Source organism: Serinus canaria, chromosome 5 (assembly GCF_022539315.1).
Source record: "Serinus canaria isolate serCan28SL12 chromosome 5, serCan2020, whole genome shotgun sequence".
In the NCBI taxonomy this organism is placed as follows: Eukaryota; Metazoa; Chordata; class Aves; order Passeriformes; family Fringillidae; genus Serinus; species Serinus canaria.
The window spans coordinates 25,156,972-25,182,429 of record NC_066319.1 but is presented as its reverse complement, the minus strand read 5'-3'; the positions used below and the strand labels follow the sequence as shown (position 1 = coordinate 25,182,429).

The following is a 25,458-nucleotide window of genomic DNA, read 5'->3' as shown; positions in this document are numbered from 1 at the left end:
TCTTAGCACCTTTGTGGAGTAAATCACCAGGCTGTAGGCACTATTTGCACAATTAGCCTGTTCTCCTGTCCCTCTGCACACTCTACACAATGCTGGAAAGCAGAAGAGCTGGCTGTACTGCCTAGCTGGCCACTTGTTCAGAACTGGAAAGAAGATGTGAGGTGCATCCCCGGTAAGTGAAAGCAGATGCCCCAAATCAGTTAGTCCTTGTGAAAAAGTCCCCAGCCTGACTGTACCATCAAAGAAGAGTTACTGAGCGGTAACCCTGAGAGGTGCCAACAGCTAAATTGTGTGGGGCAGCCACTGTTTGTAGAAAAGGGAACTGAATGGCTGGGCCATTGAGTCTTTTAGTATATCTACTGCTGAGATTTTTCTTCATAAATTCTTCAATACTTGTGCAGGAGATAATAAACTTGATTGTTTCACTGAGAACAGGAATGTGAAGTTAGAATGCATTAGATTTTCCAGAAATAAATGAATATAATAAACTTCTGATCACATTCTTCAGGAATTTCATAAGGTTAATGCAGCCTGGCCTTGATAAAATCACACAACTTGCCTTGCAGCTCTGAGATGCTGAAGTTAAAAATATTAAATAACATTATAGTCATAACACTTAGGAAAATTAAGCTGCAAGTTTGAGCTGGAGTCCAGTCTTGCTAGGGGAAAAAGAGAAAGCTTTGATGCCTCTTAATTAGAGCTGGGAAAATAAATATGGTGCAGGTGCCAGAAATGTAACTTTGGCATTTATATTTATTTCTAAATCCAGGAAAAATATGCTGGGTACAACGTAAACAACAAAATAAAATATGATTGGAGATAGATTTGCAAAACTAGGAGAGGAGAAGCAGTAGCTGTTGGTTATTGTGCAGAAGCCACAAGAGGTCTGGATCCATTCTTTCCTCTACTGGCAAGGTTTTGAGGCCACATTGCAGGATCAAGGAATTTCTGTGGTTGTTCTTTGCAGAACACATGTGCTCCCTTTCCTCCCAGTACTGGAGCTCTCTGTAACATTAAGGACAGCTGAGTATTCACAGCAGGGGCAGAAATGGCAACTTTTCTCTTGCTCTGCGGCAAACTGGAAGTGGTTGCTACAAAGAAAGAGGAACAAGTCCTGCTTCAAAACATCCTTTGGCCTGCTGATTTTGTTGTTCACTTGTCTTAGGAGTGTTACAATTCAGGTGGTGCCTATGAATTGGAGCAGGTAGATGGATTGAGGTTTCCTGCCTCTAGAGACAGCTCTTGTTTTAAAGGTATTCGGGGCAGGACATCTCTCCCCTCAGAGAAGGCAATAACAAGGAAACCAGTCCTCTCACCCAGATGGTGTCAGAGGCTACGGATATTGTCATCAGTGGTTGAAGAACAGCTGCCCAACAGGAGTGTCAGCTCGGGTCTTCCCTGAGAAAATTCTGTGCTGGTAACAGTGCTGAGTCAAATACAGTCAATGAGTGGGGGCTAAGTGATTTCTGGCATTAAAGAATTTGACCCAGACTCAGAGGTTTGGTGTCTCAAATTCCCAGGGAGGGGAGAAGTGACTACCTTTCCCTTCTGTCACAGATTACCATTCTTTTCCTCTTTTTCCTCTGTTACAGATTCAATTTTCAGTGCATGTTTTTGGACGCTACAATGGTACAGTCTCCTTCTCTCTCAGGGAAGAGATAAAGGGAGCTCCAATCACCTTGCCAATGTGGGAAAGGGTAGGGAGCTGGAGCGACCACTGGTTTCTCATCACCTTACCAATGCCAGTGCTTCAGAACCGGTAAGAGCTCCACTGTCAGCAGCCAGGGTTATCTCTATAGATTTAGTGAATTGTTACTGTTTTTATTGTGAAGTGTCACTTTCATTCTTGCCTTCTTTCAGGGCTCTTTTTAAGTGACTCTGCTTGCTCAGGAAGTATTCTGCCATAAGTGCTTATCTTTGTGCACACGCACAGCTTAGCTCAACACAAGCCCACACCATGTGCCTGCACTTCTGTGCAGCCTCAAACAGTACTTAGGTTTTGGGAACAGCAAGCATCTGTACTAAAAACCTTTTAGCAATCTGAGCAAGCCAGTGTACTCACAGGGGCAAAGTGCTCTCAGCAGGGAAACAGCTGCATTAGAATAACTGCTCTTCATATTCTCACAGTAAAAAACACTCACATGAGTGTTTCTCACCTTATCAAAGGGATGGTAATCCCACAGTTCAGCCAATAGAGCTGTCCAGTTTAGGATCTATATCAGTACAGCCTGGACAGCTGGAAATCCTTCATTGCCACATTACTGATGCAATGATTTCAGAAAAAGACTGTTGCCCAAATGAGCTTTACACTAAAGTTTTCATGGGTTTAGATGTAGAAATACAGTGCATCATTGGTTTTCAGATGAAGCAAAATATTGAAGATTTACAGAATTTCAATGCAATCAAATTTTATTCAGGCATTTCTCCTCCCTCACCTAGCGTCACTCAATCTGAAACCATGTAGCTGGTGTTGGTAGCTGGTTGTTTTGCACAATGTAAGCTTTTTTCCCCTCACTTTCTCCAATCTGTTTTTGATGGGTTTTTTTGCTTTTGGTTTTTTTTTTCAAGTTCCTGAAAAAGGTCTGTTACACATGAAACTTAAGAAATAAACCCCTCCAAGTCTATACAGTGAATATTATAAATGTTGCTCTACCCGCTTTTTAGTTTAATTTCCTGATTACCTTTGGTCTCAGTATTATCAGGTGCTCACCATACACACCTTTGCCATGAATGACTCCTTTAAGGTAGGACTGGTCTGCCTGCTAGCACTGCATTTAAAATTCTTGCCTGACACAATCTGAAGCCCTGTGGATTAGCATCTGTTAATTAAGTATATGCAAAGTATGGCCAGTGAATTAGGGCAGAATAGCTCTTTTCTCTGAACACTCTGCTGTGGACCTGTCTGCAGCAGAGACCGAGGGGCTCTTCAGAGATATTTAAGACCTTCTGCCTCCTCTGATATACAGTCCCTTATGCTTGATTCCTGAAGCCTCCAATTTCTGTATCGGCCCTTAATTCTGAAGCAAAATGGATCTTATATGGCTGAAGGGAATGGACAGCAAGACATTTTTTTTTAAGCACTAGCCAGAATGACATGAAAAACAAATTGATATTCAAATGTTCAAATACTGTAATGTCTGAAAAAGTTGAGCTCTTAGGCAAAATGAAAGATGTAGTTAGGTCATGCATGCATTAATTATTACAGTCTGTTTCAAGTAGATCTGTCCTATTTTACTTCATGCAACCTTTCTGTATGACATTTTAATTTAAAACTGAGTGGCATAACAGTGATGATCACTGTGAGTAACGATGGAACTGGAACTATATAGTCCAGAAGGCAAATCTCTACCAGCTGTGATTGCCAGGTGACTGCCAGAAGTGATAAGTTACCATTTGCTACACTGATCTATAACAGACACAGAACAAACACACACTTTGCTAGAAGGTGCTGAAGCTATTTCCCCAGGAAACCTTGGTCTTTGTGCTCCCAGGACATGGGCTCCATCCCTGTCCTCTGGTCTTGTTTTCATGCTCTACTCCTTCTCTCCTGTCTTATCTGCTACTGTGGGCACTTGTTACCTTTCTTCCTTGTTTTCATACACTTGGTCTCTCTTTCTTTTGCTTCACCCTCCCATTTGGGAAACCATTTTATCTATCTCATGCCTCTGGTTGTAATTTCCTTTCTGAACTCCTCCCTGCTTCTTGTTTCCATCTCTCTTCTAGCAGCTGCTGTCTCTGTGTGTTGTTTAGTTTAGTGGTTTTTTCTATTATGAAGTCTGAATCCCTTCCCTGCACTTCCCTTCTCCTCCTGGCTATCTCTTGTGTGTTTTCATTTCAATGCTCCCAGACCTCCAGTAAAGGTTTATTCGCAGTACTCCTGTTTGACTGGCTATTTAATTCTCTCTGAAGTTCTGGGGCCCAAATCCCCTGCACACCAAGTCCAAGCCCCTCTGCTGTAAAATTCCCAGTGAGCTCCCAGCCTCCCTCCAGGATAACACCTTGTTAACTCTGGATTCAGTTCAGGCAGCTTTTTTTTTTTCTCCTGTTTGGCCAGAATCAGCAACAGAAAGAAAGTCTGGGGAAGTAAATGTTTATTCATTAATTTGGAGAGGTAGTTCTCATGTAGGTGAAGCAGGACCTGACATGGGTCATAATAGCACTGTGTGGAAAGTACCATTTTTCCTGAGACTTTCAGATATCCAGGGAAGAGGAAACTGCAGGATTAAAAAAAAAAAAAAAAAAGGCAGGCATGGAAATGTCAGGAACTTAAAAATTTCAAAGGTATTTCCTTAAAATTTTAACTGATTCTCATTCATGTGAAAAAAACCACCTTATGTCTGCCATGTGACTCTTCCTCCCAAATTTCAGATCCCACTTCCAATACCTAGAAGCACAGAGTGCTTAAAAAGTTACTAGCATTTTTGAGCATGGTCAGAATCATGAATCCCTGCATTGACTCAATCTCAGCACTCACAGAATGTTTTGACTGCTAGAAAAGCCATACCAAGTCACCCAAAATAGAAAAGTTCAGCCTAAATCACTTTATTGTTAGTGAGGTTGAAAACAATTGTAAACAGAGGTGTGCGATAAACATTGCTGGAGAATTTTACTACTAGTTTATACCAAACTTCATGAATGACTATTCTGTGTATTTATGGGTGTTGTCAGCTTTCCTTGGTAATGCATGCTCTAGCAATGCTGTGCTTAGGTTAATTTTTAGTGCAGATTTTGAGCTGGCATGCTGTTTTTCTGTATCCCAAATCTTTGGGAAACTCCTGTCTTTCTCTTGCTATAGGAAAGTGCTGCACTTTCCCCTGGTTCCTTAAGGGGATGGTAGGCAGTAGTAAAGTGGGTAGGGACAGACCACACAGAGAGAAGAGTAGGCATGAATTGAGACATAACAAGTTGCAGGCCATGAGCTGCTTCACGGGGCCAGAAGTAGGGAAACCTTAGCAAAAAGAACAAGAAGGACACAAGGGCTCTATTTAGATAGTTTTTAGCAACACCTTCATCCTATGAATTTATTTCTTAGGAGAGAAGAAAGATGCAGTTTGCTGATCAGCCTCCCAATTGGGCACCTAGCTACTTTGAAAAACTGCTTCTGGTGATTGGCTGGCAAATTCACTTACTTGGTTCACACACACAAGGAGAAATAATGTTATCAGAAGAAAACCAAAAAGGCAGAAGACCAGACAACAGAGAGCTGGAGAACATAATTTGTTGGAGTCAGCAAAATGAGATAAATGAACAGGAACACTGGAAACCCATCAAGCTAAGACAGCACTGAGTTTAAAAGACAAATTCCTCCCCTTTTCCTGAAGTTAAGAGGAAAGGGAGACATACAGAGCCTAGAAGTAATGAAATGTCAATTCTCATGCGCTGGTGGGGGGGGGGGCATGTCATTCCTTAAGGTCCCCCTTGTACCGTTCTTCTCCCCTTTGTGGAGCAGAAACCTACCTTGTAGTACAGCACCAGGGACCCTTGTCTGCTCTGTCTCCATGGACCAGACACAGCAGATTGACCTGGCCAAGGGTATGCTGCCATGTGAGTGCCTTAATAAGGGGTAGGATGTGGTGCTGTGTCTATGCCTTCTATAAGTGCCCTGGTTCTGGACTCAGGGTGCTCTGACTCTCTTCATCAGATAAATGGGGGAATTATTGTCATTTGTCAGCAGACTTACGTACGAGGTTTGAAAATGCTCTTGCTAAGCCTCCTGTTGAAGAGGAAGGTTTCTGTAGGAAGGGGATCTACTGAAAAATTCACCCACTACCACCACAGCTAAGAGGTCATTCAAGAAACCCTTGATTTGCATTTGCTGCACTTACTCCCAGAGTGCTCAGATCCTGAAGGTGTGGGTGCTTTCATTTAAGCACAAGGGGTCATTCTTGAGTTGAGGTAAAAGCAGTTTATCCCTAAAGATTTTTATGCAGCGATGCAACTAACTGTGGATATCAACCAACATTTGGTTGGTGGGTGGAATGCACACACATATTTTATTGCCACTAATTTGGGACAAGTGTGTTTCTAGGCTGAATGATAAATGTGTTAGGCAGGTCAGTGCTTGATCTCTCATAAATCATTGTTGAGCTTTACCAGAGACAGCAATAGAGGTCCTGCCCATATGCTTTTAATAAGCTCTAAATGGACTGGACATCAGGCATCTGTTTATTCCTGAAATGTAATGAAAACCAATTCAGTCCTATCTATTAGAAGGAGATCCTTTAGCTCATTTTCTTTCTTCCGTGTGAATTCAGAAGGTAGAAATACACATGGGCATGACAGAGCTCCTAGATAAGGAACACCTGGTCATAGTGGAAAAAGAGGAGACAGCCCAGGGAGCTAAATCTTCAAGGAATTATGGCTGAAATTTACAATGTCCTATCCTTCTGAAATAAGCTCATGTCACCTCTGAGTTACACTGGCTGAGGATCAGGCCCGAGATATTTGGATATTCTGCTCAGTGTTACTCTATCTCTTTGGGGGTGGAAAGAAGGAGATATTTTCTTCCCTAGTCTAATTTCCTGACTGTTTCTGGAAATTGAATATGGATGGTTGTTTGTGTATAAAAATTAGTGGGGGCCAGTTTCTTGTATGTATGTGCAGATAGCAGGGGAAGCAGGGCTCTCATTTTTGTCCCCCATTAAATAAGAAATTGTATGAATGTTGTGGTGCTTACAAGGGGTTCATATGTGTCTAAGACATAGAGCAAGCCCTTTTGGCTGCTCAGCTGGACTTGTCTGGAGGAAAATGTCTAAATAGCAATGATGCTTTTTCCATCATAAGGGAACACTCTATTTTTAGGGAGATTGTTTGTTTGTTTGTTTTTCCCTCTCCTTAGTCCTTTGTCGGTCTTCTCTAAAACATCTGTCTTATTGCAAAGGTTTCAGCTGGAACTCCTGGCAACCTGGGGCTGGAATTCCCAAGCTGACATTGCTATCGACAACATTACATTTGGCCTGGACTGCTTCACTGACGGTGAGCCACAAATGTTGTAGAATCCCCCCAAAATGTAGGTAGTGTAATCAGCATCCCACAGGTGCAGGACACATGTTCTGTTCTCCCCGTGGAGTTGCATGGATCATTTGTGTCAGCTTTGTCAGAACAATGCCATTTTATCTCAGACTTACTGAGTATTGCAAGTAGAGGCAATTTTACTCCGTGTCAGAGTCTCCCAGGGCTCTTTCGTTTTCTCTAATCTGGGATATTCTGTATCACATAGTTGAGACCTGTCTGAGTGTCTTGGCAAGAAACACTAAACTTGTTCCTTAGCCCTAAATGGAAGGATTACATCACGCTCTTTTTCCACAGTCCCTGCTGATCTATGCACCCTGGTAATTGATACCTGGAACAAATTTGTTGAAGTCAAAGGCAAAAGTCACCATATTTTTGTGCAGAAAAGGAAGAAAATAAAGGAGTAAATTGACTCTCTGACAATGAAATTTAGATTACTCCAACAAGTTTGTTTTAGTCTGTAAGGAGGTACCTTAGCTATCACTGCCAGATATATAACAGCCTTCCTCTGCTTCATTACTGTGAATGTGACTGACAACTATTCCAAAGAAAACTGGAGCCAGTGCTACCCTTTGAAACATGTTAGCAGGAGCTGTAGTGGATTTTCTTAGCAAACAAGGGGAGAGAATTTAGGTACTTGAACTACTTGCAAATATTAGAAACTGCCTTCTTTTATCCCTGTGGAAAAAAAAATGCTCAGTTGCAAGGGAACTGGAAGATATGCAACACTTGAATGGTGAATTCTGTTGCAGACAAAATGTGGATTGGTGATACTGTGCCACTCTACGTGTCACCACACTCAGTATGTCAGCATTTAGGGTCATAGCATGTCCCTGCAGTGGCTAGCTGTAGCTTAACATAATATTTGGGAAGGCTTATGTCAAAAGAGATGTGTTAAAAGCTCATCAGCAGAAGCCACTATTCCTTCCCATCTTTTTCTGGTTCAGTATCCTGTTCTCTGTCCCTTTGTTCTGTGGGCACTGAAACCACTCTTTCATAAAATGCCGAGTATGCACAGTTTCACTTGAAATTAAGAGGAAAAGCTGATCCATTATGGTAATTTCATTTTTTCACTCAAGCCCTTTACAGACCTCTCTCCCAACCTCCATGCTAACAGTTAGTTTTGGAATCTTGAGAAAGCTGAAGGGAGTGACTCCAGATGCACTTGGGCCAGCTGATGTACACCCAGCTGCTGAAGTTTACTGCTCTCAGATAGATCCTCCAGTTTACCCACAGACATTTTGCTGGGAGTGGTGCAGGTATTCATCCTTTGGCAAAGAGGTGGGGTATAAATGCCTTTGCAGCAATGTTATCAGAGCTTGTCCATTAGATCACTCAGGTGACTCTTTATTTTCAATTGGGATGAATTGCACTGATGTCCAGGAGCAACTGGACTTACCCCATCTGAAGGCACGACCCAGAGATGTGTGAGTCATGCAGAAGAAACATAGCACCAAGGAAACATTTCTCAGAACCTTGCACTTGCCCCTGTTCCTTGAATCCTCTTTTCAAATTGACGTTTTCTCGCCTCTTCGAGCAGCCCCCTTGTATTTGTCTTCTCATGACTTTAATTCAGTTAGGTTACAGAGAAGCCCAGCAGCTCTGCTGTCTTTTCAGTAATGAAATTACTTCTCCCTGGCAAGGACAGGTTTCAGATGTCAGAGACAGAGCCAATTAAAATCCGAGCAGTGAATTCTTTTCATGAGGGCATCAGGAAGGATGTATGGCAGGAAGGAAGGATTTGCTGCTAGCTAGGATGTAAATATTATTTTCTTCATCTATTTCAACCTTGTAGTTCAACTCTCTACAAAACCCAGTGCTGAATTAAAGCATTGTTTTTGTATGCAAGATGGTGAAGAAGGTGAGGTTTTCCACAGACCTTAAAACTGAGAGGAAAGGTTCAGTAAGATTTAAGTGAACAACTGAGTAGTGAGGGCAGCTCAAGAGACATCAATAAGGACAAAACCCAAACAGACCATTCTTTGGATGGCAGCTCCTGGGCATTGACAGATGTTTTTCCCTGCGGAAAGGATGAGGCAAAACCACATTTTGGCTTATACAATCACCTTGTGTAAGACAGTGTAAGACAGACTGGATTGCATGTCTGGTTCATTGAGAACTTCAGGCAGACAGGCATAAAGATACTTCATAGTTTCAGTGAAATAGTGCTTATATAGGAAGAGGTCTGAATTTTGAGTGTTTTAACATGAAAATGTGGACTAGCACTGCAAATAGAATGCTGATAGTTGAGCTGCCTTTTTCACTGCCTTTACTATTATCTTTTGGTGCTCTAAACATTGTATTGTTCCAATTAGGATCACAGGTCTGTGGTCTATCAAACTCTACTGCCCTGGCCTAGAAATTTCAGCCTGTGCATCATTTATAAATGGCAAGACTGTCCAAAGAGAGCTTTTGTATAGACTACCTCTACTTCTTGATTTTAGGGTCCCTGATCCAGCAAAGTCTGATTTTCAGAAGTACTGCAATCATCATTAGTGAGGTGAGATCTCTGAGGAGACCATTCAGCTTGAGGATCCTGTGAGGCATCTTACTCTGATTAGTCTCAGCCACCAGATCTCTATCTCCATTTTCACTACAGTCACAGACATATTGAAGCAGTGAATGAGTGAATTACTTCAGCTCTCTGCTTGCAGACGATGTCTGTGTCTCCTTTATACTTGCTTCTGTCTCATTTCAATGGGGAAATCAGTATTAGCTAAAACCTGGAGAGAGGAAGCCTGTGCTTTTTGCATTTTTTTTTTAAATACAGATACACCGTAATATGAATTAATTCTTGTTCCCTTCTATTCACTCTACATGAATGGAAGGGAACAAGAACTCAACTCAACTGTCAACATGTTGGCTGTTAGAAGAGGAAGTGGAAACTAAAATAGAGTGAAGCACCAGCCCCTGGGTCCCACGCTACACTTGTAGAAAATGCTACCTTACAAGTTTGTGTCTGACAGTGCATAAAACATCAGCCTTTAAAGTGTTAACAGCTGGTGTGGACAGGGCCATGCTCAGCCTGGGTGCAGCAGATCTGCTGCTTAGCATGGAGGAGACAGAAAGTTTCTTCTGGAGAGCAAGGGCTTGAGACTGTTTGGAAAAGGAGGAAAGACTGTTTGTTTGGAAATGAGGCATTGCCTTAGGATACTCATTGAGGTGCCACAAAAAAATCCATGCAGACACAAAGATCAGCTCTCTGTTTCAGAGAGTGATTTACATTCCTTTGCTCTGGCAAAAATAACCAGACTTCTGGTACATCGCTAAGTATCTGAAACTGTTGTGACCTTTGGAATTTGTAATTCAGTGCAGGCCTTGGGGAGCATCTTTTCTGGCCATGCATTGTATTTTTCATTCCATTTTCCTCCTTGCATTTGATTAATTTCATTTGTTTTGAGTTAATTTAATTTTTCACTGCCTTGACAACTTCATCCATTGAAGTTCTCCCTCTCAGTATGAGCAGAGTGTGTCAGTACAAAGCTTTCTTTTGTTTGCATGCATCAATGTGCTTTCAGTCAGACCTGGGGGGAATATTCTCAGGAATAAAAGCTCAGCAAGGTCTCCATGCTTCAATTAGTTATTTGGCCTTTCTGACACAGCTAACAAGTGTGTTAATTATTGCTATTTAGAGCAGTGGCTTTGTGGCAGAGATAATTGTCCATCTGGAACTGAGTGAGTCTCTTTTCAGTAGAGCATCAGACAGCTGTTAGATTCTCACAACTGGAACAAATTGAAATATTTGTAATGTTTTTCCACTGATGAAAAATTTTCAATATTAAATTAACTGAGGGCTCACAAAATGGAAAGAAGCCTGCCCTTTTTCTTAGAGATTTTCCAATGAAAAAATCTGCATAAAAATGGGTAATTTATCTATTGGAACAGGATGCTTGCTGATTATGAGCAAGGGTTTATTATTACTTTTTCCTGCTTTAAGTCAGCATCGGTGTTGTGGTGTTCTCAATGCATTCAGATGATTTGGATCAACAATTGGTTTGAAATTCCTCCTCTCTGAGAAAGGGATGGTTTTCAAAGGCCTATCTCAGTGGTCAGAAGTGTATGGTTTTGCTCTGTGATTTTCAAAAAGGTTTGTCCAAAGATTAATGCTTTGTGACAAGGGTATGTTTCTGTTACTTAAATGTGTATGTTAGTGAGGCATGTAATTTTATTTAGTTATTTATTCTCTAAGTGAGCTCTCAGGTGCTCAGAGTTGGTTGCTGAAGTGGGAGTGATCTGTTAAGCTGGGTTACTTGCCATGACAGTATTCAGAACCAAAGACAATGATTTTTGTCACCACTTTCCTTTACACCTCCAATCATTTGACTCTCCAGAACTGTCACGTGCCTGTTTGACCAGCAGAACATCAATACCTGATATCTGTTCTCCCACAGTACATTTTTCCTAAAATCTCTTGTAACCACAGCTATGGGAAATTGCAGACCAAGGAGCTTATCCTGCATGGGATAATATGGAGGGTCTGTGTTCCTGTGAAGACCAACTGCCTTCAGCACAGATACAAGAATCTTAGCTAAGTCGTAGGCTCAAAAGAGTAATACAAAATTCTGATTGTTCAAAACACATTTTCTACCCAAGGTAATATTTACTTATCTTAACCATACAGTTGTATTTAATTAATTCATGTAATTTTAAAATTTTCCATCACTCTTTTCTACCATCCTTCCACCTCTTTCTCTGTTCTACAAACTATTACAGGAAGAAAACCGAGTCATTTAGGTGGGAAACGCCAGTACCCACGTGAGATTAGTATCCTGGATGAACATCTTCTGAACCCCCTGGAAGAGCCCTCCCTCCCAGGTACATGACTCAGTACTGATAACCTGTATCTTGGCTATAAAAGGTGGCTCCCTTCCTGTCTCCTGTGTGTGATCTGCCTGCCTACAGCAGTGAAGCAGTTATAAATAATCCAAAGATGCCAAGATGTGGAGACTGTATCAGGTAGTCTCTCCAGGTTTGGTTATAGGCAAGCAGTTTGCTGGGGCCCAGCTCACCAGCCCTGAAATGGCAGGTCCTCTTTGAAGAAAAGCAGAATCTCTTCAAGTCAAAACAGAAGCTGCATGACTCAGATTTGGAGTGCATGGAAAGGCAGCTTAGAAACAAAAGGCATAGACCTGTACAGAAGGTTGGGAATAGAAAGAGTGCTGAGCACTGAAGCTGAATAAAATGAGTGTAGAAAAGTGGTGTAAAGATGAAAATCCAGGGCGAAGTAAGTAAGGATGAGGAAATCCACTGAAAAGAATAATTGGATGAAAAAGTAGAACAAGAGAACACTGGGGACTAATTTACTGGGAGTGGTAGAGATTACCACTCTGGAGGACAGATAAGAATTTTGTGGATGAGAAGATCTGTCTAAAGGAGAAGGTGAGGACGAGGGGTTTTCTTGAGGCTGTTTTGCTGCCAGCAAATACCAGTGTGTGACTGTCCCAGCTCCTGAAGGCTGTGTCCACCTGAAATGTGACAATCTGTACTGCTGTCTGTTCCCGTTAGCTCAGGGGAGTGATGTAATGCAGCTGAAACTCATACTGCATTGATCCATCTCCATGTTCACAGGATGATGTCTGTTGTGGATAGTTTTGCTTGCCTTTTCCTTTAAACAAGATTGGAATTTTTCTTTTAAAAGTTTGTAATTTTTACCTCTATTTTCATTATTTGGCTCTTAAACAGTTCTACTTTTGTCCCTGGATTTTGTACATAAACTGCATCACACAGTTTTTTAATATATTACTGAGAACTTTTATTCTTAGGTCTCATCTAATTCAGCAGAGAAGATGGATTTGTTAGGGTCTTAGAAAATAATTGTGAAATAGAAAACATCCTTACTTGCTGCACTGTTGTAGAAACAAAAGAATAATGCTTAATGAGAACCAGGATAGAAATTTCTTGGGGAAGAAGGGTCCCTACAGATGGTAGCAAGAGGTTGTTCCCTGGCTGTTGCTGCTGTCACAGGCTTCTTGTGCAAACCTGAGACAAGTCTCTTCAAATTTTCACTGTGTTTCATAAATGGTCACTAGCTGAAATGACAGATGTTTTCAACCCTTGTCTCTGTGTACATGGTTTAGTTCTCATTTGGAAAGCTGAACATCTTCTGGTTTCTGACTGGCACTGAGAAGAGGAATTTGATCTCATCTGTGAGACACTTGGATAAACCCCTTCTTAGAAGTTCAGTCCCTCTTCCTATTTCCTTTTCCCCCCTTGCACCCAATTGATAAAGTTTATCTTCAGCCAAAGATTTATCAAATGGTGTGCAGGAAATAGGGGGTGAGAGGAGAAAAGCAAAAGTGACCATAACAAAGCAGTAGTTTTGCTATGACTAGAAGAAAGTAGGTATAATATAAATACTGAGAAATTCAGGGAAGCTCACATCTGACTCAACTCTTGCTGTTTTGGTCACAGGGGACACAACTGTTGTTCTGTGGTGGTTCTCAACATGTGGTGCCAGTGGTCCCCATGGGCCAACTCAAGCTCAGTGTGACAGTGCCTACAAGAACAGCAATGTGTCAGTGACTGTGGAGAAGGAGGGCCGGCTCCGGGGAGTGCAAGTCTGGAGAGTGCCAGCCACAAACAGATACAGGTGAGGATCAGTGTGTGCTGGGGGGGCAGCCACCTCTAACTGCTTTTTGTTTGTGGAGCTTCAACAAGCACAAGTATGGTACCACCTGTACTGAGTGGGTGGAAGGGACAGTGAAGAAATAGGAGTGGTAGATATAAGGATATATACCTGAGCTACTATGAAGCATGGAAGGGTGAGCAGAGATGTAGAAGAGATCAGAAGAGGAGTGAGAGTGGGCGTGCAGCCAAGTAGAAGAGCTGCCATCATCTCAATCCTGTAGCCTTAGACTTCTGGAGTGGGCTATATACCAGCTCATGCTATTTGTTCCTGCAGTCTCTATTTCCAATACTTGGATGAGGGTTGGTCTGTCCTCTCATGCAGCCTGCCTCCATGGGACTCAGACAAAGAATAGTCACAAGCTGCTACAGCAGGGGGGCCTGCTCTGGAGAAATGTCTGTTTGGAAGTGAAGGTTGGGAGACCTTGCAGATGGATTTACTTTAGGGATGAGAATTGTGAGAGCTGTTTCTTCATTTATTTACTTTGTCTTGCAGGATTTCTGCCTATGGAGCAGCTGGGGGGAAGGGAGCCAAAAACCACAATAAGAGGTCCCACGGGGTCTTCATCTCAGCCACCTTCCACCTGGAGAAAGATGAGCTGCTGTACATCTTAGTGGGGCAGCAGGGGGAGGATGCCTGCCCTGGGGTGAGGGCCATGAAGCACAGTAGGACAGAGACCTTGCAGATACTATTCAGTGGGTGGCTTGGGGTTTGGTGATAAAAGATAGAAATCCCAGAATCCAGCAATGAAATCCAGTCAAGAGACAGGAAAGACCCAATAAAAGAAGTTAGAAAAAGTCTCAAAATAGATATAAAGAACACTGAAAAGAAAAACAATCCCAAAATGCACAAACAAATATGAAACCCACAGAAACTTTGCTTTAAGTTCTTGGTGTTTGAAATAAGTTCTTCATCAGCTCTCTTATGCTTATTTTAAGCAGGAAGCTCATAGGCAAGTGATGTGCTCCCTCTCTTGTTTTTCCACAATCTGGGGGTTTTGCTGTCTGCCAGGATTTTCAGAAAACTTACTATTATTTATGGAAGCATCCAGCTGTGTAGTGGCTACACTGTGTTACATACTCTCTAGGCTTAGAGACTAAAGGCTGAGTCCAAAGCCTACCAAAACCAGTGAGAATCTTCCCACTAATTCCAGAGGCCTCTGAATTAGGTTTTTGTGATGATAAAAAACCACTCAAGATAAGTGGAAATTGGTGACATGAACACTTATGTGTGTGTTTCCTCAAAATGTTATACCAAATGATCTGAAAGTCCTTTTTTCTCTTAGGCTCAAAAACTATCTCTTTTCAGCAGCAGTTTTTGATGCTGCCTTGTTCCCGAGATGCTGTTTACCCCTGCCCATGAACAAAGCTGTTTTTTCCTCACAGACTGGTGTGTTTGGGGATGCATAAACTATTCCTGTAGGCATTTGAAGTTTCTATTGACTTTCCCAAAGGAGATGCTGTCTTACCCAGATGCTCCAATAGACTCCAAATCCACTCTTTCTTCACTTAATATAGTAAAAGAATCATATCTATTTAAATAAAATATACATTTGTGTATCTGCAGTTCCCTTTTCAGTGCACTCTCTAGTCTTAGGTCATAATCTGAAAAGTTGTCCATTAATTCCTTGCATTTCATCATTTGTTCTCCAAAGTGCAAATTACAACCCAGCACCATCTCCCTTTGGCAGGTGCTACTGGAAAAAGTTGCAGTTAATTCTTCCCGCTTCCAAAGCCCAACTTTCTTTGGCTTTGAAAGTCATGATGAATCTCTCTATTGGGTGACTAATGTTTGTTTTTCTTTCTCTGGAGAAGTTCTGCAGATCCAAACCTTGATTTTGTCTCCTCAGATTTATGCCAGTTGCTTTTCCCTGGTTTTTATCTACCTTGCCATATTTTGTTCTCCTATTTAAATTAAACAGACAAATTGCTCCACCAACTAAGAAAGGCCATGCACCATCACTAACAGAACTGAGAAAGAGCCCTCCCTCTGTCAATTTTCAGTCAATCTCAGTCTCAGTCTTGGGATGAGATGCAATGGGCAGAAAACAGAACATGTTCCACCTGAATGTGATGAAGAGTTTGCTGTGAGGGTGACTGAGAATTGAAACAGGTTTCCCAGAGGGGTTGTAGAGTCTCCTTCTCTGGAGATAGTCAAAAACCATCTGGACACAATCCTGAGTTACATGCCTCAGAGACGTCTGCTTGAGCAGGGAGGTTGAGCTGACTAGATGACCTCCAGTGGCCACTTCCAGCCTTCCCCATTCTGTGATTCTGCATGAATAAGAGGACACAGGCAGTAAGACTGGTGCAGGAATAGGAAACTGGGTCTCCAAATTGCTCTTCTAAGACGTATCAATAGATTATTCCCAACTATGTGTAGGTCACCTTTGCTTTATGCATTTATCTCCTTGAGAAATTCACAGTAAATGTGTCAGTAAGAAAGTTCTCAGATTTAATCCATAATCTAAAATATTTAACTGTTTTGGTTATAAGAAGTTCTAAATGTGCAAAATATTAATTATTTAATGTAAAATTAACAATTAGTTATTACATTTTTTCCTGTATGCATCTCTATTTTCATTTGCATGTGTAATGTGAGTTTGCAAATCAGGAGTTACAGACAAATCTATCCCTCAGCTGTCAGTCCTAGTAGAAAAGGTCACTTTCTACAAAGATAATCTACATACTGGTTTATATATGTCTAATATGCATGACGAGCTCTATCACATTATTATACTGAAATACACAGACAAGTCTAAAGAGTTGAACTTTGCTGATATCTGACTCCATTTCTTATCTCCTTTCAGGGCAATCCTGAAACCCAGAAGATCTGCTTAGGGGAGTCATCTCTCATTGAAGAAGATTACAAAAAAAAAAGGGACCTGAAGGAATGGGCTGGAGGAGGTGGGGGTGGAGGAGGAGCAACCTACATCTTTAGAGTAAGTATTTCCTCTTTGCATCCTGTCTGAGCAGTGTCCAGCAGAGCAACTAGCTTTCACTGTCAGTCATGGTATATCATAAACAGTTCTTTTAAAAAAGATTATGAAAAATTAATCTTTCTCTTCTGACTCTCTCCCTCTCTTCTTTTTGTCTCTCTTTGGTTTTTGTCTTTTTAGTTGTTTATCTCTTTTTATATTCTTGCTTGTATTTCTCACCTTCATTAGGCTAGCTGATCTGGTTCCTCAGTTCTTAACAGCTCAGATGTGGGAATTACACCAAGATCCCGCTTTAATACTGGCAGCAGTCTATAAAAAAATGAATCACAAAACCTTGACATTCCACTAAACAGTTACTTTTGTACTCAGGAACATGATGTGAAATATTTTTGTAATGATTCTATGAGACAAGCAGCAGCAATGCTCTGACCTTAGGCCAGTCCTCTTTGGGATGCTTTCATCATCTTTGATAAGTTTGTATGAGTTGGCATGTCCAAGGGATGTGAAGTTTTTCTGATGTTTGATGGGGGGTTTTCCAGCAGAAGGATGGGATTTTCGAACCTTTGCTCATCGCAGCAGGAGGAGGAGGAAAAGCCTACCTGAAGGCTCAGGACAACTCCCTGGATGATGTACCCCTGGAGCAATTTGAGAACAGCACCGCAGTACCTGGAGTCAGTGGGAGGACTGGGGCAGCAGGTGAGGCCCTAAAACCGAACAAGGTCTGAGTCAGGTGGCTGAATACATCCATTGTCTTGTAGGCATGAAGTGAAGGGCTTCTTTTTCAGTCTTTTGGAATTTTTCTGTGGCAGTAGTTTTTAGAAACGCGCTGGTAGTCTGTAAGGGATATCTTCTGATATGTTGTGTCACCAGATAAAAAGAGAATGCACAAGACAGCTGATGAGTGCTCCAGTAGAGGCCATTCCACAGGAGGACGCCTCTCTTGTATGAACTGAACCAGGGAAAACAATGTTTGGGAGGTGGAGTCTGCTCCTTCACACTGTAACAATGGCCTTTGAAGAGAAGACATTTCCCCCTTATTCCCCCAAAACCCTAACAACAACAACAATTCTATTATGAAAATTATACCAGTAATTGAACCTTATTTATAATCTTGTGGTGGCTAAGAGATTTTTTTTATCTCTTATTTCCTAAGAGATAAAAAAGATCTGGTGGTTGTCCATCTCCTGCTGTAGTAGGCTTACAGAGAGGCCACTAAAGTGAGATGTAGAAATCCAATTTATTTTTATTTCCCTGAGGAACTCAGCATATTACATGGCTGACTGCCCTAACCAGTTATCCTGAAGGGGAGTGGTAGGCTCCTTATTTTCTTAACACCACAAGAAATTGGTGCTGAGGTGTTGGGTTTATGCTGCACATACCACAGGCTGTGCATTAGATTTCCTGTTTGTTATTGCCCATGGAGGCAAGGAGCTTGTCTGTATATTCTTTTAAACTTAAAGGTTTACCTTGAACTAGGCACTTAAGAAATTAATAAGGACTCTGTTTCTCTACAAAGCATCTCTGCTTGTGCTTCTCTCACCTGTTCTTGTTTTCTTTTCTCACTCTCTGACTGAAGGTGGAGGTGGTGGCTGGCAAGATGAGAGTCTGCTTCCTCAGGCTGGGAAGTCCCTTCTGGAAGGTGCAGAAGGAGGTCAAGCTTGTCCCCAAGCACTAGCCAAGCTCCAGTGGACCACCTCTGGTGGTTTTGGTGGAGGAGGAGGAGCTTGTACTTCTGGGGGAGGAGGTGGAGGGTACAGAGGTAAGCCTGCTGGGGCAATAGTCATGGTGACTAATTTTGTGCCCTTCAGAGCACCTGCAGGTCAGGAAGAGTGCTCTTAGAGCAGAGGTGCACGGCTGAAGGAGGTGAGGTACAGATACTTCAAACTGAACGGTATGAACCCACCCTGCTCTCCACCATCTCTCCATAGTTGGGGAAATCAAGTATAAAGTGTTCCTGTGTGATTTAATATTTGGAAGATGTGTTGAATCACCCCTTCCCCTATTATCAAGTTACCCATGGAAAATGTTCCATTTCTTTTTTCTGTCAAAACAAATACATTTTTACCTTGCTGAACTGAGAAACCTACATTAGATGAAGTCACTTCACTAACCTTGATACTGGCTGGGTGAAGTGAGGGTTTGACATTATACTATCCAATATCACTGGAAGGTAGACCCCAGGTGATAATGGGAATGAATACAACACTTCAGAGACATCATATTTTTTGCAGCTTGTAGCACTGATCAGCTAGCCGTACTCTTCTCTCCCCAGGGGGACATGCCTCTGATAGTGATGATATCACAGCTGGTGGGCAGGATGGCATCTCTTTTGTGAACCCCATAGGAGAAATCTTCTTGCATCCCTTAGCAGGTACAGTATGGTTCTTACTCTCATTTCTTTTCTTTCTCCTTTTTCCTTCTTCCTCTCTATTTCCTCTTTCCTCCTCCCTCTTCTCCTGTCTTTGTTTTCTGTTCATTTCATTAAAGCTTTTTTCATGCTGCAGGTTAGATCTTTAGCTGTGGTCATTTCTTTAAGTATTTCCATAGTGCTCTGGGACCTTTTTTCTCTGAATCTCCAAACCAGGAGAGACACCAGTCATCAGGTTCAACCCTGACTTTTCCAGGTCAATTCACTTCAGGGCCTCTCTGTTTGCTTAAGGGACCAAATATCTTCTTACCTACTGATCCCCATCAGGCTTCTGACATGTCCACACTGTGTTGGACTATCTGCTCTCCTGCAGAGAAGGAGAGAGGTTGTAGGTACCTGCTGGGTTTTGTTCTGTTGGCTTTTTTACCTTACTGGAACAAGATAGGAAAAACTGAACTAAGCCCACTTGTTGTGTCTGATTCCTTATTCAGCCATGGAGAGTCATGGGGAGGTGGAGGTTCAGATCTATCTTAACTGCAGCCACTGCCACTCAGACAACTGCAAGCGGGACCCTGACACCAACCTGCCAGTGTGCCAGTGTGAGATGGGGGCTGTGCTGGCCAATGACAATGTCACCTGCACTGGTAAGTTAAGAAGTTTTAGCCTCGTTGGATAGCATCTCTATTCTATATATCATATCTCCTTCTGGCTTTTTTGATGTTCAGTTCCCGAGTTACAGCTAGTGGATCCAGTGGACAAGGTGTTGTGAGAAATGTCAGTCAAACATAGGACTGAAAATTCCTGCTGACCTTTGCTTACATGCTGAGCTGCATCTCTGCCACCATCTCCAACATTCATATTTGGATTAGGCAGGAGGCAAAATATCTGTAGAGAGACGTGGTGTGAATTTCCTGAATGGGCTCAGTGTATCAGATATTTAAGCATAAATACCTCTCCAGGATAACGTACCACCTACTGCTGAGTTATTTAAGCTACAAATTGCTTCCTTCCACAGCAGTTTCCCACTGTGCCTGTCACCTGATGCCTTGTACTCACAGTTATTTCCTTTCACAGTCTCTTGGAGCTCCAAAACATCAAGACTGTAGACATTTAGTGATGTTACCCATTTATAGAAAACTGAAGAATGGATAAGAAATCTGTATTTTGTCAGTGTGTGTTCTATCTTCACAATGATTTAAAAATTATTTAGGTACTTTTTCAACCTTCAGGATTATAGAGGGATTTGCTGTAATTTTTATAAGATGCTCTGACTATGATCTCTGTACTGTTTTCTGGAATATAAACAACCTTCAGAGGGATGCTTTACAGTAGCTCTTGTTGTTTTCTGATTCATGCAGCTCTGTTTTTATTCTTCCAGTGCCCCAGGGTCCTATACCAGAGGGACAGCTGCCTCTCCCCCTCCTCTTAGCTGTGGTGTCTGTGATTGTGGTGCTTGGAATGATCCTCACCTGTGGTAGCCTGTCCATCAGTAAGATACATTCACTTCTTACCACCCTTTGACTTGGCTTTTTCCAGCTAAATTAGACAAAAGGAGACCACCTGGCCACGTGCCACTGCTTTCAATACTTGGAGCCAAAGTGTTGGGGTCTCCCAAGTGGATCGGAAGAACAGGGAAAAAGAACTGATAGGAAACATCACCACCCAGAGTTAGGCACAAGCATAGTCTCAAAGAGCAAGGACTGCTCTTCCTCAGTACTTGCCACAGAACAGAAGAACTAGGGAAGCCTTCTTAGCAGGTTTCTGTAGCAGCCATTGCAATATCAGATGAAATCACAATCTGTAATTAAATACATAATTCATTCAAGGAGATGGTTTCCTTTTTGGGACTTGATGTCAGCAAGATGTCTTGTGGAGCCCTCTTCCTCAGTCAATGCACAAAGCAGCATAGGAAACCTAAGTTGTTCCCAGGTGATTAGGTGCTTGCAGGAATAACAATGTTTACATATCCAGTACTAAATCACTGATGACTGTGAAGAAGAGCATGATACAGCAAGCCAGAGATGTTTCTGGACCATTTATAATTATGGGATTGGTGTCATTCTGTTCTGTGTGGCCAGCATTATCTCTTCTGCCCAGTTGCAGATCTTGGTTATGCATTTTCATTCATCTCTCGCAGTTTATCACCTGAAGAAGCAGCAGCTGGAAGGATCCAGAGCACGACTGCAGAGCCCAGAGTATAAACTGAGCAAAATCCGCACATCTGTCATCATGACCGATTACAACCCCAACTACTGCTTTGCAGGGAAGGCCGCCACTCTGAGCGAGCTGAAGGAGATCCCACGGAAGAACATCTCTCTGCTTCGGTGAGAAAACTGCAAAGCACCCAGTTCAAGTCAGCCAAAATACAACAGATGTGATACTAGCTTCTCTAAGATAATTTGATTCCATAAAGTTCTCAAGCAGAAATGTAAGATTGTGACTCTCCTGTTCCATATTCCCACACACAGGTATTTCACCTCTACTGTGATTGTGTTTTTATTGCTCTTGCCTCCTGGCAACAGCCCCCTTCCAAATCTATAGCAGTATGTCTATAATTTCAGCATTTCCTGTCACAAAGAGATACATGCTAAGTTGCTCTTCATCACCCAGGTGATACTGATCAAAGTTATATAAACTTTAGAAGGAACAATGTGATCATTCTTATGTCTTATACAATCTCCTGAAGACGTCAGTCTGCAGCCACCTTATTTCATTGCTCTTCATTTTTCTTGTCTTTCTTTTGCTGCACTTGCTGATAGACCTTAGGATTGAGCAGGCCTATTTTTTGTTCAAAACCAGCAAGGATCCAATCTCTCTTTTTTTGTGATAGTGACAGAAAATACTGATAAGGTATTTTAAGAAGTTTTGAGTTGAAATCAAAACTCACTTTTTGATTTATATTGGACTGGATGAAAATAAGAGCTTGGCCAGCTCTGGATCCAAGGACATATAACATCTGTTCCCCCTCTTCTTTTCTTGCAGGGCACTAGGACATGGTGCATTTGGTGAGGTTTATGAGGGAACTGTGGTAGGCATTGCAGGGGACCCCAACCCTCTACAAGTGGCTATCAAGGTCAGTACCCACAAATTTATTTTACAGCAATAATTACCCGTAAGAGCCATGTTATCACTATTCCAGCTGGAAATGCATGTGTATCATATGTATAATGGCATATGCATATGTGTGATGCAGACTTGGACACGTTGCTGCATCCAGGCATTATCAGCTTTGATGAGTGCTTTCTCACAAGTTTTTCCACATGATGTATTTAAAAATCTGTGTTGTCTCTCAATTTCTTCCCTTCAAACTGAGAGTAGTGCTTTTCTACCATATGTGAATTTTTCAGGTAGTCTTTTGATATTGCACAGTGTTAAGGATGCTGTTGTGAATATATATTGCAATTTCACAATAATTTCTCTGTCATTAATGGCAAGAGACAATGGACTGGTTTTCTCTGAAATTACTGCTGTTGCATCAGGATTTGTCAATTACTCAGCCCTGAAGTTAATGATGCTCATATTCTGCTTCTGTTATTTTATAAGCTGGTGACTCAGAGAAACAAATCTACTTCTATGAGTTCAGCTCAATAACATAGCCTTCATTAATTAAAAACGTTCTACTGTTATTCACTCTGTCTTTCATGTCATGAACTTCCTTGTGCCACTGTACAAATGTGGGTGAAAACCCAGGACACTAATAAGCAGTTGGAACTGCCCAACTCAGTTTCACTATCCAGACTGGAAGAAGCACCAGAGCACAGTGGCAGGCAGAAGGAGATCAGCATGTCATTCATTTGTGGTAATCCAGTTCATCTGTATCAGCAGAAGATGTCCAAATCTGCTGGCAGGAGAGAAAGCTACAGGGGCATGTGACACAAGTATTTAAATCAAGTGGCTGTGTGTGTCATATGGCATGCAAGCATGTGCTGCAATGTGGACACAAAGAAAGTGGAGAATAAATAACCACTGTCATTTAAAAAAATCTTTCTAGGTCTGTAAGTCCCCATTTAATATATTTCTTGATATGTACCTGAAGATATTTTGTTCCAGAATTGTTCATAGAGTTCAATGCACACACAGAAAAAAAATTTCAAGTATGCCACTGTTTCCTATCCTGACTTAACTAGCAAATGGGTCACATGCAGTGCAATAAACTGGGCTTTGAAAGGACAAGCCACTCCTCTTAGGTTCCTGAGGTGATTTATATGTTACATGCTCATTCTTTTATTTTCTTTTATTTTCTTTTTTTCCTTTTTCTCTGGTGGTCACACAAATATTCTCAATTCTTTGGTGGGATGGCCCTCGCTGCCTTTACCTCTCAACAGACCCTGCCAGAAGTCTGCTCTGAGCAGGATGAGATGGATTTCCTGATGGAAGCATTGATTATCAGGTATGGTATAAAGGGTTTTTTTACTGATAGTGGGCAGGGGGGAAAAGAGTAATGCAGGTAATCATAGAGTCTTTTATTCCCTTGCCTGTATTCAGAAAATAAGTTCAGTCTTATTTTTCACCAGTAGCATATGAGGTACTACTACTTTATCTCAAACATGATAACTGAGGTTGTTTTGTTGCCTGTCTCTGGTGCTTTAATGCCAGTAGGCAACTTGGCTGTACAGCAGAGGGATGGAGAAGAGAATCAGAAGGACAAGAAGGCTCATGGTTGAGATAAAAACAGTTTAATAGGTAAAGCAAAATCTGTGTGAGCAAGCCAAGCAACGTTGAAGAATCCATTCCCTACTTCCCATGAGCAGGCACGTGTTCAGCCCTCCCAGGAAAGCAGGACTCCATCATGCACAGCAGCTACTTGGAAAGACAAATGCCAAACTCTGACTGACCCCTTCCCCTTGTCCCCCTCCTTTCCTCCAGTTTTATAGCTGAGCATGACACCATACAGTATGGGATGTCCCTTTGGTCAGCTGGAGCCAGCTGTCCTGTCTGTGTCCTCTCACAACCTCTTGTCCTCACAGCCTTCTTGCTGCGGGGGAGGTGTGTGTGTGTGTGAAAAACCATAATGCTGTGTAAGCACTGCTGAGCAGTAGCTAAAATATCAATCTGTTATCAAAACTGTTTTGATCACAAATACAAAATATAGCACCATATGAGCTACTGTGAGGAAAATTAACTCTATCCCACCCAAAAATCATTACAATTGAACAAAAACTTTGGTTGGTTGGTTCTGCTGATCCTGTTCAAAAGAGTAAGAAAGTACAACATTTTTGTAGAAACATGTTCTGCATTTTATTTGATGTCTTTGTAAGCTTGACAGAACCTTTATAAGGTCCTATGTGCATGACCCTATGACAATGAATTATAAGATCTATAAAAGCTTATTGGAAAAGATAACAGACAGCCACTCCTCTTACCACCTGTACTTTAGGTATTCCAGCCTTAGAATTTACTTCATTAACAGAAATCCATAAGCTAAAAACAATGATAGGATCATGGATGACTTTAAAATAGTAGCATATTCAAGGTTAATTTCAAGTACTTGGAATGTATATATTTTGAATTTGTGCAATGTGAAGTTCCTCTTCTCATTGTCTGGCCCAGCTCATACTTAGATGCTAGTTTTCTGCTATTAAATCATGAATCTCATGACATAGTGCCACTCCCTACAGTCTGCAAGAAATCTGGTAGCTGAATAGGAGACAACACTGATGTATGCTTTTTTAAAGAGCAATTTTAATCAATTAAGGAGTGCCTTGATTCACTTAGTATCATGACTCTTTCTCTTCCCCAACTTCCTTTCTATTTTTAGTTCCTTTATTATCCAGGTAATCATTATCTAAGGGAAGATGCAGTTGTCTAATGACTGAGTCTTACTGTGCTTCGTGACAAGCTCAGCTTCCTTTTATAAAAAGCAGAATCACATAAGCAGCTGCTGCAGTAGGTATTAGCTGAGTCCCTCTGGCAGACTAAACACTGAGTCCCCCAAACTAGACAGCACTATGCCTAAAATAACCAATTCTGAATTAAAATTCTTACCAGCCAGGACTTTGTATCACAAATGCCAATGAAATTTGCATGCTTAACTTTCTTACCACTCTCATGTCACTCTCATCCTTCAGTCAGTGTGTCCATTAAATTCTGTCTTCACAGATAGAAGACTCTGCTTTGCTTTTAGCTTTTCATACCTTCTGTTGAAGACTTTTCATGGGCAAAGCCAGGCATAACCCTGTTCTTGGGACTGTTATAACAGAGGGGAATTTTGATACGGCTGAATATTTTTTGGTAACCGTATCAGGATTTGCTTCAGTCCAGATTGTCAAATCTCAAGGCGCAATGAGAATGGATGGATGTTGGCCAGGTACTAATGCTGTGTTTCTTTTCCATGTGCTGTGACCTTGGCTTTCAGTAAGTTCAATCACCAAAATATTGTGCAGTGCATTGGTGTCAGCCTACAGACACTGCCTCGCTTCATTCTGCTGGAGCTCATGGCTGGAGGAGACATGAAGAGTTTCCTTCGGCAGAACCGACCCAGGATGGTGAGAGAGCTTCCCTGTGAGGCTTTTGGTT

General features: G+C 41.7%; 1 protein-coding gene across 1 annotated transcript in view; it reads left to right on the top strand.

The window, feature by feature from the left end:
- LTK (leukocyte receptor tyrosine kinase) overlaps window positions 1-25,458 on the top strand; it is a 68,407-nt gene that overhangs the window by 30,377 nt on the left and 12,572 nt on the right. Inside the window, exons 9-23 of the mRNA XM_050974849.1 lie at window positions 1,593-1,759; window positions 6,881-6,975; window positions 11,725-11,826; window positions 13,423-13,600; window positions 14,132-14,282; window positions 16,446-16,577; window positions 17,114-17,270; window positions 18,151-18,333; window positions 18,847-18,945; window positions 19,434-19,586; window positions 20,321-20,431; window positions 21,080-21,266; window positions 21,925-22,015; window positions 23,268-23,332; window positions 25,298-25,427. Coding sequence (XP_050830806.1) covers window positions 1,593-1,759; window positions 6,881-6,975; window positions 11,725-11,826; window positions 13,423-13,600; window positions 14,132-14,282; window positions 16,446-16,577; window positions 17,114-17,270; window positions 18,151-18,333; window positions 18,847-18,945; window positions 19,434-19,586; window positions 20,321-20,431; window positions 21,080-21,266; window positions 21,925-22,015; window positions 23,268-23,332; window positions 25,298-25,427 — 2,001 coding nt within the window. The remainder of the gene's footprint in view (window positions 1-1,592; window positions 1,760-6,880; window positions 6,976-11,724; window positions 11,827-13,422; window positions 13,601-14,131; window positions 14,283-16,445; window positions 16,578-17,113; window positions 17,271-18,150; window positions 18,334-18,846; window positions 18,946-19,433; window positions 19,587-20,320; window positions 20,432-21,079; window positions 21,267-21,924; window positions 22,016-23,267; window positions 23,333-25,297; window positions 25,428-25,458) is intronic.